The sequence below is a fragment of the Pimephales promelas genome, chromosome 2, assembly GCF_988280905.1.
Source record: "Pimephales promelas chromosome 2, fPimPro1.hap1.1, whole genome shotgun sequence".
Taxonomy (NCBI): Eukaryota; Metazoa; Chordata; class Actinopteri; order Cypriniformes; family Leuciscidae; genus Pimephales; species Pimephales promelas.
Genome location: NC_142770.1, coordinates 36,021,315 through 36,040,443, shown reverse-complemented (window position 1 = coordinate 36,040,443; position 19,129 = coordinate 36,021,315). Strand labels below are relative to the sequence as shown.

Sequence of the window (19,129 nt, the reverse complement as noted above, 5' to 3'; positions counted from 1 at the left end):
CCATGCAGCCAACGACTCTGGAAGCCATGCAGCCCACACCTCTGGAAGCCATGCAGCCCACGCCTCTGGAAGCCATGCAGCCCACGCCTCTGGAAGCCATGCAGCCAACGACTCTGGAAGCCATGCAGCCAACGACTCTGGAAGCCATGCAGCCCACGCCTCTGGAAGCCATGCAGCCCACGCCTCTGGAAGCCATGCAGCCAACGACTCTGGAAGCCATGCAGCCCACGCCTCTGGAAGCCATGCAGCCCACGCCTCTGGAAGCCATGCAGCCCACGCCTCTGGAAGCCATGCAGCCAACGACTCTGGAAGCCATGCAGCCAACGACTCTGGAAGCCATGCAGCCCACGCCTCTGGAAGCCATGCAGCCCACGCCTCTGGAAGCCATGCAGCCAACGACTCTGGAAGCCATGCAGCCCACGCCTCTGGAAGCCATGCAGCCAACGACTCTGGAAGCCATGCAGCCCACACCTCTGGAAGCCATGCAGCCCACGCCTCTGGAAGCCATGCAGCCCACGCCTCTGGAAGCCATGCAGCCCACGCCTCTGGAAGCCATGCAGCCAACGACTCTGGAAGCCATGCAGCCCACGCCTCTGGAAGCCATGCAGCCCACGCCTCTGGAAGCCATGCAGCCCACGCCTCTGGAAGCCATGCAGCCCACGCCTCTGGAAGCCATGCAGCCAACGACTCTGGAAGCCATGCAGCCAACGACTCTGGAAGCCATGCAGCCCACGCCTCTGGAAGCCATGCAGCCCACGCCTCTGGAAGCCATGCAGCCAACGACTCTGGAAGCCATGCAGCCCACGCCTCTGGAAGCCATGCAGCCCACGCCTCTGGAAGCCATGCAGCCCACGCCTCTGGAAGCCATGCAGCCAACGACTCTGGAAGCCATGCAGCCAACGACTCTGGAAGCCATGCAGCCCACGCCTCTGGAAGCCATGCAGCCCACGCCTCTGGAAGCCATGCAGCCAACGACTCTGGAAGCCATGCAGCCCACGCCTCTGGAAGCCATGCAGCCCACGCCTCTGGAAGCCATGCAGCCAACGACTCTGGAAGCCATGCAGCCCACGCCTCTGGAAGCCATGCAGCCCACGCCTCTGGAAGCCATGCAGCCCACGCCTCTGGAAGCCATGCAGCCCACGCCTCTGGAAGCCATGCAGCCAACGCCTCTGGAAGCCATGCAGCCCACGCCTCTGGAAGCCATGCAGCCAACGACTCTGGAAGTGTCCCCACAGTCCACACAAACACAATCCAAGTGTAAGTACACCCCAGCCATTATGACCTTCAGGCTAGGTTCATGATTATAAGTGTACATTTTTTTTTAAATGCAAGATACCATTTCAAGACATGTTTTATGTGTTGCTGAAATTCTGAAGATGTATTTTATGTTCTAAAATGTTAAAATGCCAATTATAAATATTTTTACATTTTGTATCTATTTTTTGGCAATTAGAGAGGACTTCTACTTAGACTCATCAGAGTCTGACATTGAAGAAATAACCCTGGCTTCTCCAGTCAGGAGTAATAGTCCAATCGTATGTATATCTAACACTCACACACATTCACACTAACACACCTGAAGTCAATTTAGTGAATTTACCTTCTTGCACCATCGCTTCCGCGTTTTGTCTCAGCCTGCCCAGTTACATCCGGTGCTGCATGCGTCAGAAGCCGTTTTTGCAGTAGGTGGAGATAATGGCAAATTACACTTGCTATTTACAAGAACTTCCATTGGTTAACAAACGATGTAAATAATATTGTGAGGTAGTTAGATGTTGCAGCACATAAGAGTAAGAAAGAGAAGGGCTTTAAATTATACATTTCTCATATCATGTGAAATCCGACTAGCGATTCGGTTTCTTAAATCGTTGTTTTTTTTAATTAAATCGTTTATTTTTATTAAAGCGTTTAATTTTATTAAAGTTTTGCTGCTAGTACACTTCGCTATAGAATGCACTATGCGAAAGTAAAGACGCTAGCTGAGATTTCTACCGGAAATTACTTAAAACGCACACAAAAACTTCTTGCACTAGTTTATTGATTGTCAATTATTTTTTAATTGTTTATTTTCAAGTGATAATTTATTTTTATCCAATTTAATATGTTGGTGAATTTTTATTTATTTTTATTTTCAGCTTGAGCGAGAGCTAACAGCAATTCTACAGGAGTTTCGTGAGGACAACCTAGACTTGTCTTGCCACATAACTGTCATAGCAAGACAAAAGAATATTCTACAGAGTGCATGTGTGGCCCTGTCAAGAGGGTACTTTGAGTGGTACAAAAGTCCAAACATTGAGTTTGTGGGAGAAATGGCAGAGGACTATGGTGGTCCAAGGAGAGAATTTTTCAGGTACATTAGATATTACACGTATATACAGTAATGTCTACAGTGCCCTTCAAAAGTTTGAAAATGTCTAGGTTTCAAAGTGTGTTTCTGGACAATATCAGTTTAAGCCCTTACTTGTTCTTGCCGGAAATGCATTCAACAACATTAAAGAGCAGCAATAAATTAATAATAATTTTTTGATTACATAATAATGTCAACATATGTGACAGTTAGACATGCCCCTTTGGCAGCTTTGACGTTAATTAAATTATTTTTGCAACACCGGCAAAGATCTTTAACACTCATTATTTTTTTAATACTTTTTACGCTTTTTCCAGAGTGCCTGCAGTTAGACAGGCTCTGGTGAAGTTGAGTTCTGTTGACAATTATGCGTGGCTCAACTTACTGCGTTGCTCTGATTGGTTGTAGGTCTATCCAACTGAGTGCAGAGTTGTTGTTTTTTTTTTCTGGTTCGGTTAAGACATGCCTCATAATCAAAGCCCTATAGAGCAGTATCAGACTCACATTCTGACTAGAATAGGAGTATGACGAAGTCAGGCTAGTGTTACCTGTGAATTTATCCCAATTGAACCTTTGTGCTGATAATGCAATACTAATCGAGCTACAGGAACACTTTCAGCTCAGATGCTTTAGAAATATCTATTTTTTCCGGTATCTTGAATACAGTGATATAAATTTGATGGGTACATAATTGTATTGAATGAAAAACATTACGTACAAAATTATGTAAATGTATTAGATAATTCATTTAATTTGTTTTATATCAACGCAAACTTATCATGAAATGTTAAGGTTTTATGATTGTTTCAAAATCCCAGGCCTAAGGTGTTCACAGACTTTTGTAACATTGTTTTAGGCTACAGACTTTATCTTAACCTTTTTTTTCTTAGACTCCTCATGATTGAGCTCCAAAGCAACCTTGGGATTTTTGAGGGCAAACCTGGACTGCTGCTCTTCAGCTACGATCAAAAGGCTCTAGCTGAAAATAAATTTTATACAGCAGGAAGACTAATGGCCTGGTCCATAATTCACAATGGACCAGGCATTAAGTGCATTAACAAGGAGCTTTTCATGATTATGTGTGGCCAGAAACCAGACCTCACCACATTTGATCGTACTAATTTCCTGGAAAATGACCTTGCAGAAAAGCTGGCAAAGGTAAGTTAAGTAATTTTACATGCCACATAATGTAGCTATGTGCTCATTTAAGGAGAAAAATGTTTTCACTAACCACTATTCATCAAGTCCACATGTGTTCCTATGATTTTAGGTTGTTGGGTGCAGCTCTCCAGAGGAGCTGACGGAGCTTAAAAACTCCCTGGGGGACTGGATTTGCGACTGTGGGGTACCCAACATTTTCACAGCCTCTTTGAGTAATCTGCCCACAATTTATGGGCAGTTAGTGACCCACTTCATCTATCACAGGTAAATAAATAACACTTACAGTAACTTCTAGCTGCCTCAAATGTCTCCTAAAAAGATGTTGGGTCTCTGCCATTGTAAAGTAATGTCTATATTTAGAGTGGACATGTTGTTCCATACATGCATATGTCAGGTCATTAAATCCCTAAATGTTAGGAAGTAGTGAATGTGGATGAGATTTTCCATTTAACAATAGTCTTTTTGTAAATTTGACATGCTTTCATTGAATGAAAAAGACTTATTTTAACAAGCATTTATTTCATATTAGTATATTATATTTAATAATATACTAATGATTATACCTTGCGATATCAGCAGCCATATCACCCTGTAGCCCAAGACTGGTTGCCCACTGAAGCTAAGCAGGGCTGAGCCTGGTTAGTACCTGGATGGGAGACCTTCTGAGAAAGCCAGGTTGCTGCTGGAAGAGGTGTTAGTGAGGCCAGCAGGGGGTGCTCACCCTGTGGTCTGTGTGGGTCCTAACGCCCCAGTATAGTAATGGGGATACTATACTGTCAAAAGAGCACCGTCCTTCGGATGAGACGTTAAACCGAGGTCCTGACTCTCTGTGGTCATTAAAAATCCCAGGATGTCTTTCGAAAGAGTAGGGGTGTAACCCCGGCATCCTGGCCAAATTTGCCCAGTGGCCTCTGTCCATCATGGCCTCCTAATCATCCCCATCTATACCAATTGGCTTCATCACTGTCTCCTCTCCACCAGTAAGCTGGTGTGTGGTGAGCGTTCTGGCGCACTATGGCAGCCGTCGCATCATCCAGGTGGATGCTGCACACTGGTGGGGGTTGAGGAGATTCCCTCCTCTATGTGAAGCGCTTTGAGTGTCCAGAAAGGCGCTATATAAATGTGATGAATTATTAATTATTATTATTATTATTACTCATCCTGTTGAATATCTAAATATTATCAAAACAGGCCTATTGTCTTCCATGTGATTCTCCTGATTTAAGCCTACGTTACGCTCGGGGTTCAAACTAAAAAGGCTGAACGGTAGATGTGCTCATTTTGCAACTGTCAACTTAGCTAGCTAGTCTGTACGTTGAAAAAACAAACAAAGCTGCTACAACCATCTACAACCTATATACGTCACTACTACCAGAATGCATTGAGATGTAAATAACTATGGCGGCCTTCGAGTTAATGGATTTTCGGCTTCTTTTAACAAAAACAAAAGAAGATATTTTTGTATCACCTTGTACTGATTATTTCTGGTCTCCTATTAAGATCAGGATCATCACCTTTTTTAATATTTAAAGGTATCAGGTTTATTACTGAGATGCTGCTTTGACTCTTTGTATTGTAAATAATAGTTGACTTTACAACAGTGATTTTGTAAGTCTTATTATTACTTTTTTTCTGTTCAGAGTGGCAAGTATTATCCAGCAGTTCACTTCTGGGCTGAACTCCTGTGGCCGGTTGTGGGAGGTAGTGCTTAATAATTGGAAAGCTTTCCTCCCCTTGTTTACCAACACTAGAGGTGCCCTAACAAGAAATGAAGTCAGAGACCTCTTCAACATTGTCTGGAGTTCACCAGGGAGCAACAGGCGAGACCTTGAGGAGGAGACTGTCTTCCTCTGGGAATGCTGGCTAATGTTGATTCAAGGTAAGTGTTTCTTTAACTGCACACTGTTTTGTTATGTAATTAGATTTTGCTTCTTGCCTTTTACATTTTCTGTTTTGCAAACTTAAACAGAAGAAGATGTGGGCATATCCTTTGAGGAGTTCCTAGTGTTTGTAACTGCAGCAGATTCTGTCCCTCCACTGGGGTTTCAGCAAAAGTGCCAAGTGGAATTTTATGACCAAGAGGAGCCAACCAGAAGAATTCCTTATGCTTCAACCTGTGCTGACTCTCTACCTACCAAGAGGTGTGTTAGAAGAAGAGGAATTCAAGGAATTAATGTTCCTTGCAATAAAAGGATCTCTCGGATTTGGGAAGGTATAAGCGTCACCTTTCTAAAGGATCGGTTTACTTTCATAATGTTTGCTGATAATTTACTCATCCTGATGTCAGATGAAAGAGAGGGGTTGTAACTGTTGTTGAGAGGGGTTTTATTCTGGTGTAATTGTATTACAGTAATAAATGCTTATGGTCATTCAACAAAAGCTTGACTAATGTTTTGCAAACATCTAAATCTTTAAACAAAAATTATAAAAGTTCTGGTAAATATTTTGGGTCAAGATCTAAATTTGTTTGGTCAAAGATTAAGTAAATTAGAAAACACACTTGGTGTGAGAACTGGGCACTTTTATTTCAGAAGACTAACATTAAGTCACATGACCTTAAATAATGACTATTAAAGTCATAGCCGTGAGCAGCAATTATTTGGGTCCATAGAAATGTAAAAATGTGACAATTTCATACACACAAAAAAGGTGGATGTTTTGTATAATGTTTTTGGTGTCAACACGGATTCGTATCAAGAATGCATAAATCATGAATACGAAGATAAAAGAGGATGAAAGCATGTATATTGGACCATAATCTAATCAAACTTAAAAGGTTAGCGCTGGTTTGTCCATTGAATGAAAGTCAACCATAACATGCAGTCTTAAGTTCTTTATTAGGATTAACTCGTCCTTTTCTTACGATTGATTTAAAAATGTCAAAAAAGACAAAACATTGCGAATTATGTCTAATCCAAGTTCTGCTTGTGCTCCACCAAGTGGATTAAATTGTGCAACAAGTTGCTCCAAGGTTGTGTTATTCACTGTGTAGTGATTCTGTGGTACTGGCACTCCGTCTGGCCAGTCAAAATTTGCTGCCCCCTGCATTCTTGATGTCGTTTCTCCTTATTCAGATGGTCCGTGAACAACAATTAAATCTGCTGGCCCAGCTGTTCTGCCACTGATTTCTTGCATCACTGTGGTTCTATGTCCTTGTTGTCCCAGGCAGCCTCGGACAAAAATCTGTATTGGGGACTGATGTCTTTCAGTTCTCAGGCCATGGTTGTTCCATTGTTGAATGAATGCTGTCAAGTCCCTGTTATCTGTGTTAAGTAGACATAATGATGATGCATTTCATTGTCAATGTCCACTATACCTTCACTCTCAAGGAAGTGGAAGAGGTTATAATAGACATTAGTCAATCCCCGCCACATGTCGCCCCAGAGCCTCTCAATACGCTGGTTATGAGTGCTCCTGCCTATGATGGCACTGCCTCTGTCTGAGCCCCTGAAAATGTTCATCACACAGACATCATTATTGTGATACCATGATCTGTTCTGACCCTGGAAGGCACTCCATATCTGGCCACAGCATTCAAAAAGCAATCCATTACAGTGCTGCTCCGGTTGTTGTTTGAGGCATGGAGGAAGACAGAGGCGACTGTATCCATTTATACCACCATGAATGACAATTCTCCATCTAAAACATAACAGAGAAACACTATTATAATACAATACGTTAAGAACAAAAAATATATATATACATTACATCTTCCTATTTCAAATATTTTCTTAATGGGAAGTTCATGAATACTTTTTTTATACCATGGTCTGGGTGAATACTCGATTCTGATTGGCTGCAGGGTGTCCGTTAAAAAGTGATAGAGGACACCTAGTAAAGTAGTTCTGGTGAAACTGCCTGTTTACCATTCGAAATTAATAAATAAATGCGCTGCCTACAACGGCTGTGAGTAACCATAGCAACAGACTCACATGCAGGTAAGGCAAGTTATTATTTGTAAAAACTAGATTTAGCCTAATTAAAATATAAACTAATGTTTTATTTGGCAAGTGACCATGGTATAAGCGGGTTAATGCCCTCTGAGGTGTTCATTGTCAGGTTTTAATGGACTTCGGCGGAGGCAACCGTCCTCCGCTGTGCGTCGGCTGGTTTACGCCTCGCCGTCGTCCATTAAAACCTGACAATGGACACCTCGTCGGGCATTAACCCTTACATAATTTACACACTTTATTAAAAGTAACATGTATAATACAAAAAAGCAGAACCATGTAACCTGTATATCTACCTTATCAATTTGTGGTTGCCATCAAGGTGCCAAAAGGAGTTTGGTCCAGCTACACTGTACAATCACCAATGTGCTCTTTGTGACATTGCTCTTAGAGCTGCAGCACTGGGGTTGATTGGTATTAAAGTCTTTCTCGCTCTGTCTCTGCACCCGTACTCCACCTGCTCGTAACTGTGCCCTGACAGCCTCAGACCCAAGCTGGTCATTCCCAGCCACAATGTCTTTGATCATGTCATCGAGGGCATCAGTTACATCAGAATATGTCACAGACCAATTCAAATTGAACTTCCTGAAACAAACAATTCAAACATAACTTGTTTATTATCAAGATAATTCTAAAGATGTTCTTGTAGCTCAAGTAGTAGAGCATGGCACTACAGAAATGCAAGTTTGATACCCAGGGAATGCATGAATTAAAAAGAAATGCATGAGTTAAATGCAAATGAATAAATGTAAATACAATGCTCACTTCATGTGCATCAAATAGTTTAAAACGAAATTTGCCTACATCTTGATGTAACTTACTTTATGCATTGTTTGACTGTAGCCAAAGTCACTTGCAGAATCTCAGGTATTGAACTAAGAAAAACCACACGAGGAAAGAAAAGGAAGTTGCTCTCTGGTGAGGTTCTAATGGGGCGCTTGTCTGCCTCCACTACAAGTAAGTGGAGCCTGATAACTGGAACTGGCTGCAACAATATTAACAACAAGGATAAATACATTTTAATCTGATCAAGTCACAAAGTGGTTGATATAGAAACATAAAATAAGGGGAATTTTATGTTTTCCATAAAACTTTAAATGTAATGTATTTAAAATGCATGAAATGCTCTTTAATGTGATAAGAAAGTCTCGTCAGAACAGTTACTGTACCATGTCTGTCCACTATGTAGATTAGTGATTTTTACTACAAAAATAAAAAAATGAAGACTATTTAACGTAGTACTTAGCTTCCATAAAAAAATGTAAATAAAACAAAGATTATATCAGTAGGCCTAACTGAAGATAATAATTTATTGTAGGCTTAGGCTATAATGAAATACATTCTGTTAAATAATAATGCAAAGATGTTTAATGTTGTACTTGTTCATGCTGCCTACATGCGTTTACTTCTGCAATATATTCTGCTAACGTCATGTCACGGAGTAAAAGATCCGATGCCGGCACATTGATCAGCCTTCTCTGCAAACTCTTCAAACTTCTCTGCATTGTTTCCATTGTTGTTTGTGGGTTAATGAATGGCACTAATTTATGTTTGCTTTACACTTATAGTTTTCATTCTTGTTTTGCATTAAATACTGGTAAATGTAATATGAATTGTTGAGGAAATAGTCTAAAATACATGTTGATAATGTTTGTAACTAGTTTTTACTGGTATTTTAAAAGTAATATGGAACTAACACACCAGAGCGCTTTATCTTGATTTTTTCTTATTTTATTTCTCTCAACAACTTTATACTTGTAGCCTACTCAGATGCGATAAATAACATAACTGAGCTTTGTTAAAAAGTGCATAGGCCTGGTCCTACACAAAATAATTATAATATGTTCATTACCAAGCCACACGCTAACTTTAATCACTGTTATAGGCTAAGCATAGGTATATACAATGTGTGTTATACATTTTGGTTTAGATGAAGACCTATGATGACCTGTACACCAATCACACCAATCTCGTAGTATGGGCATTGATAAGCAGCGGAAGATATTTTACACAATAATTGCTTTATGTTTGAAAGCAATCCTTACCTAAAGTTGACTGAATCACATTAGGTCCAGCTCCTATGTTAATGATAAATGATCCGTGCTGAATTGGTCTGGTCTGACCAGGGGCGCAACTACCCAGTTTCAGAGGGGTATGCAGCAACAATTTTAGTGCCCCCCCCCCCCCCCCCCCAATAAAAAAAAAGGAAAAATAAATTTAATGCAAGTGTGCTGTGTAATAAGTGAGTAGGAAGAAATGCGAGCTAACAGAAAAAATAAGTGGAAAATTGTTGTTTATTAACACAATTAAACTATAGCTACTCCACCTTGATGAACCCCCCTGCAGAAAATTATAAGCTCCATTGGAACAGCAATACCAGTGTTTCTCACAGGATTTTTGGTAAAACTGTGGTAGGTGGACCTCTATTTCTCTAGGGGGGTTGGGGGGCATGCTCCCCCGTAAGAAAATTTTGTGTTCTGTAATGTTAAATTCAGCAGTCTGGTGCACTTTGAGAGTTCAAAATTAAAAGCTCCAACCCATATTCAGGGTGCAAATTAAACAAAGAAAAATTTGAACCTCTTTTAGTTAGTGTCTGTCTACATTACACTACTACATAATAATAGTTATAATATTAATCCCAAACGGGCTCTAATCCCATGATAGTAATAGCCATAAAGGCTATTGTAAAACAAATACACAGAAAAATAAAGGAAACTTTCATAATTAGTTTTGCACTAATTTCTGTACTTGAAAGATATAAGCGCATAATGACATGTTTCATGGGCCAGTGTGTCAGAAAAAAAAAACTAAAGCTGACTTTTTTTGACCAATGCATTACACCAACACAGCGCCGCCAATTAAGCAAAAAAACAAACAACAAACAAATGGGCCGCCGATGTATGAGTTTTTTGGGCCGTTAAGACAAATAAATTAAAAAAGGATGAAATGTATTGGCTGAAAAGCACGTCGGCCCAGCGGGAATCTCCCGGTAGTCCCGATGGCCACAGAGATATACTTGTCACGGGTGCGGGTTCAGGCAGAAGGAACGAACAGGCAGAGTCCAGAAAGCTCCAATACAAAAGGTTTTAATCATAAATCACAGGATACAGGCAGGCGGAACACAGGGTGACATTAACAACGACCGACAACCATTGAGTAAAACAGAGGGAACTAAATACACAGAATAATCAAACATAATGGGGTGAGAACAGGTGAAACAGATGACGATGACGAGGAACAGGTGGCTGATGAGGGAGTGAACACGGGATAGGGTGACGAGAGGATCCTGGGAAGTGTAGTGCTGAAGACAAGACAGACTGGTGCAGACGGAGGACTGTGACAGAACTCCCCCCTCCCGGGAGGTGTGACCTCACGCCGCTGAACAGAGGAAGGAGGGGGGACGAACTGGGGCCTGAGAGGGGCGTGGCCAGGGCGGAGCAGGCTGATGGCGAGACCAGGGCGAAGCAGGCTGAGGGCGTGGCCAGGGCGGAGCAGGTTGAGGGCGTGGCCAGGGCGGAGCAGGCTGAGGGCCTGGCCAGGGCGGAGCAGGCTGAGGGCGTGGCCAGGACGGAGCAGGCTGAGGGCGTGGCCAGGGCGGAGCAGGCTGAGGGCGTGGCCAGGGCGGAGCAGGCTGAGGGCGTGGCCAGGGCGGAGCAGGCTGAGGGCGTGGCCAGGGCGGAGCAGGCTGAGGGCGAGACCAGGGCGGAGCAGGCTGAGGGCGAGACCAGGGCGAAGCAGACTGAGGGCGTGGCCAGGGCGGAGCAGGCTGAGGGCGAGACCAGGGCGGAGCAGGCTGGACGGTCTCCGGCACAGGATGGACGGTCTCGGGCGCTGGCTGGGCGGTCTCTGGGGCTGGGCTGGTCGGGCCCGGCGAAGAAGAGAGCTCGGGCTCGGAGAGACTGGACGGAACCAGCAGTGCCGAGCATTCAGTCTCTGGAGGGCTGGCCGGAACCAGCAGAGAAGAGCGTTCAGTCTCTGGAGGGCTGGACGGTACCAGCAGTGAAGAGCATACAGTCTCTAGAGGGCTGGACGGAACCAGCAGTAAAGAGCATTCAGCCTCTGGTGAGCTGGACGGAACCAGCAGTGAAGAGCATTCAGCCTCTGGAGTGCTGGACGGAACCAGCAGTGAAGAGCATACTGTCTCTGGAGGGCTGGACGGAACCAGCAGTGAAGAGCATTCAGTCTCTGGAGGGCTAGACGGAACCAGCAGTGAAGAGCATACAGTCTCTGGTGGGCTGGACGGAACCAGCAGTGAAGAGCATACAGTCTCTGGAGGGCTAGACGGAACCAGCAGTGAAGAGCATTCAGTCTCTGGAGGGCTGGACGGTACCAGCAGTGAAGAGCATACAGTCTCTAGAGGGCTGGACGGAACCAGCAGTAAAGAGCATTCAGCCTCTGGAGTGCTGGACGGAACCAGCAGTGAAGAGCAGTCATTCTCTGGTGAGCTGGACGGAACCAGCAGTGAAGAGCATTCATTCTCTGGTGAGCTGGACGGAACCAGCAGTGAAGAGCATACAGTCTCTGGTGGGCTGGACGGAACCAGCAGTGAAGAGCATTCATTCTCTGGTGAGCTGGACGGAACCAGCAGTGAAGAGCATTCATTCTCTGGTGAGCTGGGCGGAACCAGCTGTGAAGAGCATACAGTCTCTGGAGGGCTGGACGGAACCAGCAGTGAAGAGCATACAGTCTCTAGAGAGCTGGACGGAACCAGCAGTGAAGAGCTTACAGTCTCGGGTGGGCTGGACGGAACCAGCAGTGGAGAGCATTGAGTCTCTGGAGAGCTGGACGGACCCAGCGGTGAAGAGCATTCAGTCTCTGGAGAGCTGGACGGACCCAGCGGTGAAGAGCATTCAGTCTCTGGAGAGCTGGACGGAACCAGCGGTGAAGAGCATTCAGTCTCTGGAGAGCTGGGCGGAACCAGCGGTGAAGTCTCTGAGGATCTGGGCGGAACCAGCGGTGAGGGGAGTTTCGGCTCGGGAGGGCTGACGGTGCGCGCATGCTCGGCAGGGCTGACGGTGAGCGCGGGCTCGGCAGGGCTGACGGTGAGCGCGGGCTCGGCAGGGCTGACGGTGAGCGCATGCTCGGCAGGGCTGACGGTGCGCGCATGCTCGGCAGGGCTGACGGTGAGCGCGGGCTCGGCAGGGCTGACGGTGAGCGCGGACTCGGCTGGGCTGACGGTGACCAGAGAAGATGAGGGTTCAGGGTTTGGAGTGGTGCTGGTGACTTCTTCCACGTAGAATGGGGATTCACAGCACACCAGCACCCACTCCACACAGGCGAGGAAATCATCTGCTGGACCGCTCCCTGGGAGGCGTGCCCGGGACCGCTCGCTGAGGCTGGCGATGTAGAAAACACACAGCGAGCGGTCCGAATAGTGAGTGTGGAACGCCAACTCCAGAAAGTCCCTGGTATGGGACTCCAGGGAGTGGTCTTCCTGGTCCAGACAGAGGAGGCTTACCGCTGGAAGGTCCATAATTCTCAGTTAAATGTTGGTCGGTCGTTCTGTCACGGGTGCGGGTTCAGGCAGAAGGAACGAACAGGCAGAGTCCAGAAAGCTCCAATACAAAAGGTTTTAATCATAAATAACAGGATATAGGCAGGCGGAACACAGGGTGACATTAACAACGACCGACAACCATTGAGTAAAACAGAGGGAACTAAATACACAGAATAATCAAACATAATGGGGTGAGAACAGGTGAAACCGATGACGAGGAACAGGTGGCTGATGAGGGAGTGAACACGGGATAGGGTGACGAGAGGATCCTGGGAAGTGTAGTGCTGAAGACAAGACAGACTGGTGCAGACGGAGGACTGTGACAATACTGTAGATAGCCTACATGCCTATGTCACATTTTAAATCCTACCTGTTGGCTTTCAGCAATGCATGCAGTTATTTAGCTGCTGTCGCATCAATTGACATGCCATCTCCTTTTCTCTCTTTCTTTTTCTATTTTTAGCCCCACAGCATTTTGTTTTATCCATCTTTTTCGACGACAACTCACTACTTGTACCTGCTCGCTCAGCGCTCACGGCGCCCCCGCCCGCTCGTGATATTACCCGCCCCCCTTCTCCATGAGGGCGCCTACTCTAGCCTGGCTGTTAGTCCTCTACAATTTTATATAACATTGAAGGAATGCAGAAATGATTTAGAAATGCACAACGGCAGCTACATATAGAAATACAATATAGCCAATATATAATTTTTGTTTTTTTTTTACCATCGCTTTGGCGCCCCTCATTGTGCTGCGCCCCTATGCGCCGCATATAGCGCATACCCACTTTTTGCGCCACTGGGTCTGCCTCAGTTCATCATTGATTGGGAGAGAACAGTTCAAACTCACTGGCTGTGTAAAACAGTGGGCGTGGCTCATTATACTATTAGCAAAACGTCGTAAAATAACGTGCGCTCTGTTTAACCAAAACAGCGTTTTTTACCCGTCATTTGGCAAGATGAACGGCATTAAAAGCGGCGCTTCCCATGTACAGTAAAACGCCGTGTAATACGTCGTCATTGGTGTATTCCACGGCGTTTTTGACGGCGTTTCACTTTTAGACGGCGTAAAAAGCGCTTTTTACGGCGCTTATTTAACAAAACGCGTTTGGAAAGTGGCGAAATGTGAACCATTTGGCTTTCCATACCATTTGTTTTATATGGAGACGTACACGCAAATATCACGTCACGTAGACACGTCAATAACGTGTAGCTGTTGATCTATGCAGACGTCACGGCGGCGTCACGTTAAAAGTTTAACGTGTGGATTACGTCTGCCCGTCTGCATATGGCGAGTGGATACTGCCACGGATAACCTACCGAAGTCGACAGTCGTGTACTTTTATGGCGCTCGGAATGTTCCATTCGGCGACGAGACTGACAAGCAAGACAGATAACACACGTGAATACGTGCGTGTACGTCTCCATTTGTTTTATATGGAGACGTACACGCAAATATCACGTCACGTAGACGCGTCAATAACGTGTAGCTGTTGATCTATGCAGACGTCACGGCGGAGTCACGTTAAAAGTTTAAGTTTAACGTGTGGATTACGTCTGCCCGTCTGAACGTCTGCACGTCTGCCCGTCTGCGCGTCTGCCCGTCTGCGCCTCTGAACGTCTGCACGTCTGCCCGTCTGCACGTCTGCGCGTCTGAACGTCTGCACGTCTGCCCGTCTGCCACAATCTAAGTTTACAAACAAGACTTATTTTGGCACATTTTATGTAGGACTATGATACACTTATTTTTATTATGCTGAATGTCTGGTAATGTACCATACATTTGGTATCCCAATGATAGATGTAACTTTTTAATAAAAGTCTATGGCATGTATTTTGATTATTCGATCTTCAGAGATAAAAAAATAAAATGGGCTAAAAAAAATTCAGAAAAACTGAGTCTTATCATTATATATTAGTGTGTTTCAGATGTGTTAATGCTCTGCAGCAACAGTCTGCATGCCTCGAGTTCACTCATGCTGCATCCAGCATTAATTAACCAGAAACCATTTTAGAGTTTGTTGGATTTTAAACTAAAATTAGTTAGCCTGTGATTGCTTGGATCAGGCTACTGCTATTCTTATTCTGAACAAGTAATTAATCATTTAAATTAAAAATGTTTAATAACATAAATGTACTATTTAATAGAGCTACACTAAAGTTTTTATAAAGCCTATAAATGTCGTCTAGTCATACTACACATTTTTTGCTACCGTTGAGAGCATAGAAAAATCTCGCCCAAGTCAGGCAAAACAGTTGACAGCCCATATAAATACAGTAAGAGGAGCAAACGCTGCATAGTTTTCACCTGCAGGAAAAACAAACACTTTAAACAGAATAAGATGAGATGAACACTTTAATCAGTAGGTGGCAGCAGAGCAGCATTTATTTGACCATCTCCACTTTCTAAATAGGAAATTACTGACCCACAGAACAGTTTGGATTCACTTTTTCGTTTATGACAAACAAAACTATTTTATTTAAAGTGTGAATATATTATAAAGAAAGAGAACAAAGTATTCTCTTTTTATTTAGCGACTGATGGAACTCCTGCGAAAACTCCTCTGATAATAAATAAATTGTCTAGGCCGACAATCAAACATTCATAGCCTGTGTAAACCTGGAGCTTTTACCTGAAGTGAAATGAGTTTCGTGCTATAAAGTGAAAATGCTCATCTCCTGCTGGGTCAATGGATGATAAAATCGTGCCGGATGTTCAATTAAATCGGGATTTTACACTATACCCGTCATTAGACGCCGTATGGATGTGAGAAGACTAAGCTTTTGTCCGAACAACGACGGAGATTATGGCTGGCGAGTGTGACGGTCTTGCCTGGGCGGTCTTTCTGCTGGGTGGAGCTGCACAATGGAGATATAAATGTGGAAATAGGGGTTTCACTTTATGGAGAAAGAATCAGTTCCACAGCGTGTCTCATTATCTCTGCTCTGTTTATTTAAAACAGTGCTCTTTCTTTTCTAATCTTTGCGTTGTGATCGTATAGTGAGTACAATTTTTCAGACTGACAATAGGACATTTCCAGTCAATTAATCACAAATCAACTCAATGAAATGATGAGCATATCAATTGAAATAAATGTAAAGAGAAATATTCCCACCTAGTGGCGAATATACAGAATACTACATGAATAAAACAATTAATCCATTAAACATATTATAACAACATATTTTATACACATTACCTGCACAATGGAGATATAAATGTGGAAATAGGGGTTTCACTTTATGGAGAAAGAATCAGTTCTACATAAAACACAAGACAATGCACAGATTAATTACGATTGTGCCACGCATTACAAAGTCAAAATAACTCGATATAAAATGACACACTCGACGCCAAACACATATCAAAAGTTACCAAACATGTTCATTGCAAGATCGATTCACATTGAAGTAGTTTTTTATGCGTTTTGGACACTTTTAACTGATAATTCTCCGACTGCTCGAAAAGTGCAACTTACCCACAGCGTGTCTCATTATCTCTGCTGTGGGCGGTCCCTATTCCGTACACTAAATGCCATCACGCATCAGCCAGATGGCGCTGTCCCCATTTATGCAGAAATTTAACATTTTACACTCCGTTACACGAGCATAAACAGGAAAGAAACTCACTCAAAACACGCACGAATTTGTTTGACAAAAGCACAATGTTGTGTTTTATTGCGAGTGTAAACAAATATAAGTTAACACATTGCAGTTTGTATAATGTCCTGTATGAACAAAATGACAGGTATTGGTGAGGAGTTTTTACACATGTGAGCAATTCCGAGTCTGGAAATCACTGGAGGTGTACGATCAGATTGACGTGGGGTTGGTTTGGTGCATAGGTTTGGTGACGTTTGCTCAAGTGCAATCAATTAAAAAGTAACTTAGTCTGAATCAAAATAAAAATGGAAAAATTGTAAAAACGAAAACTTTGTTATATCAATTGTATTATCTCAATAACAATAATGGTCTAGCCTGCATGCTGGTCTTATTCATGTCTACCTATTTATACATGATACCCATAGCTTTACTATGCTCTTAAGAAAGCACACACAAACACACAATAATCATAAATGCTACACTAAATCTTTAAATCCTGGGAATTAAACAAATTTGTTACATAAATATAAGAATTACAGTAAAAACAAACATTCACTTAACTATTTCGCAGTTAATAAAGTACACGTTTTTCATTCCATATTGCTCCATGTATTTGCACAATCTGTATTGTTATAAATTTCTGTCACCACTGGAATTCTTGTAAGAACAGATAGACATCAATTAGAAGTCAAATCAACCTTTGCCACTGTAGTTACATTGTAAACTCTACTCTGACTACAGCTATGGCATAACAATCATGTTTACAATACTTTTATGATTAACCAATATCATCCAATAGCAGCCATTTCCCCCTGTAGCCCAAGACTGGTCGCTCACTGAAGCTAAGCAGGGCTGAGCCTGGTCAGTACCTGGATGGGAGACTCCTTGGAAATCCAGGTTGCTGCTGGAAGAGGTATAAGTGAGGCCAGCAGGGGGCGCTCACCCTGTGGTCTGTGTTGGTCCTAATGCCCCAGTATAGTAATGGGGATACTATACTGTCAAAGACCACAATCCTTCGGATGAGACGTTAAACTGAGGTCCTGACTCTCTGTGGTCATTAAAAATCCCAAGACGTCTTTTGAAAGAGTAGGGGTGTAACCCCGGCATCCTGGCCAAATTTGCCCAGTGGCCTCTGTCCATCATGGCCTCCTAATCATCCCCATATATACCAATTGGCTTCATCACCAGTAAGCTGGTGTGTGGTGGGCGTTCTGGTGCACTATGGCTTCCCCCCTTCAAAGTAAAGCGCTTTGAGAGCAGAGAAAAGCGCTGTATAACTAATTATTATTATTTATATTTATCATATCATACTTAAATAAATAAGGTATAAAGAAAAACAACCAGTCAAGGTTTAGGGCATACAATGTAATATTTATAGTATCTAATCTACAAATAATGAACACTTGAACACAATTTTAGCATAAGCAAACAATACACAATATAAAGAAGTATAAACAATGGAGAGAAAAAAATAATAATAAAAACAACAGCAACATCGGGCCAGCTGGGGAACGATCAGCCATGCCAGAGTGGGTTTTTTAGGCTACCCCAAACACAGGAGACTGTATTATTCCAGACGTCATAAAATGACAAAAGTCTTCATACTCATGCCCAATGGGCAACTTCAGGGTAATAGCACAAGTGTTTGCTTCTGGGAACATCCGCCGGTTGCCATTCAGGTCCTCGTGAAGGAATGTAATGGTAGGATTCTCTACAAATCCAAATGGAGGTATGGCAGATGCCCCAGAAGCAAACACAAGCACATCTTCTAGGGTGATTTCAATTTTTTCTCCACCTTCTAGCTCCACTGCTGCATCTCCATCTGTAACATACAAAGCAAACAAACAATCTTAAAAAAAAAAAGCAGATTGACACACAAACATTCTAATCATTAACACCTACAGTTACAACCTGACATTTAACACATTATCACATATTTTTATTTCACAACATTTGTGATACAACAGTAATGTCTTATTGTACAATATGAGCATTTATTCTATATATTAATATTTTGAGAACTGGTCAATATGTTTAAGAGCCAATTCTTTTTTATTGTGGTTGTTTTTGCATATTATACAATATTGCAATTTAATAACAAATGACAGACATGTCTAATAGATATACACTTTAATTATTTAAAACAAATGTTTGAAAACTAAGAGACTGAACAATAAAAAACATAAGTTTTTTTTTATCAACTGACATGAACAAAAAAATTTTGTTAATCAACCAGGGGTGAGTTTCCCGAAAGCATCGTTAGCCAACTATGGTCGCAAGTTCCGTCGTTACCAGTTATAGACTTCAATGGAAATTGCGACCAACTTGCGACCATAGTTACCAACGATGCTTTCGGGACACGCACCCCAGGTGTGCAGTTATTAGATGATGGTGTTTATTGAAACTACAACCCAACCATTGTAGTTCTTCCAAATTGAGTGAGGGTACAAATAAAATGTCATCATTACATATAGCTCCACCAAATAATTACATTTCACTACCAATATTGCATTACATGCCTGCATGCTGTCATCTTCACTCTATGCAATAAATTACCTGTCTGCTTCACAAATC

At 42.9% G+C, this 19,129-nt stretch overlaps 2 protein-coding genes and 1 pseudogene across 2 annotated transcripts in view; 1 reads left to right on the top strand and 2 right to left on the bottom strand.

Moving 5' to 3' along the window:
• Positions 1–2,284: 2,284 nt before the first annotated feature.
• LOC148997284 (G2/M phase-specific E3 ubiquitin-protein ligase-like) lies at positions 2,285–5,726 on the top strand. The gene is made up of 5 exons (XM_089119685.1): positions 2,285–2,350; positions 3,238–3,505; positions 3,618–3,772; positions 5,149–5,422; positions 5,529–5,726. The coding sequence occupies exons 1-5, from the start codon at positions 2,310–2,312 to the stop codon at positions 5,724–5,726; spliced, it is 936 nt and encodes a 311-aa protein (XP_088975811.1). The 5' UTR covers positions 2,285–2,309.
• A 637-nt stretch (positions 5,727–6,363) lies between these two features.
• On the bottom strand, positions 6,364–12,931 carry LOC148997283 (uncharacterized; annotated as a pseudogene).
• Positions 12,932–17,906: 4,975 nt separating this feature from the next.
• LOC120485815 (G2/M phase-specific E3 ubiquitin-protein ligase-like) overlaps positions 17,907–19,129 on the bottom strand; it is a 2,768-nt gene continuing 1,545 nt past the window's right edge. The window contains exon 2 of the mRNA XM_089119663.1: positions 17,907–18,377. Coding sequence (XP_088975789.1) covers positions 18,094–18,377 — 284 coding nt within the window. The 3' untranslated portion in view covers positions 17,907–18,093. The remainder of the gene's footprint in view (positions 18,378–19,129) is intronic.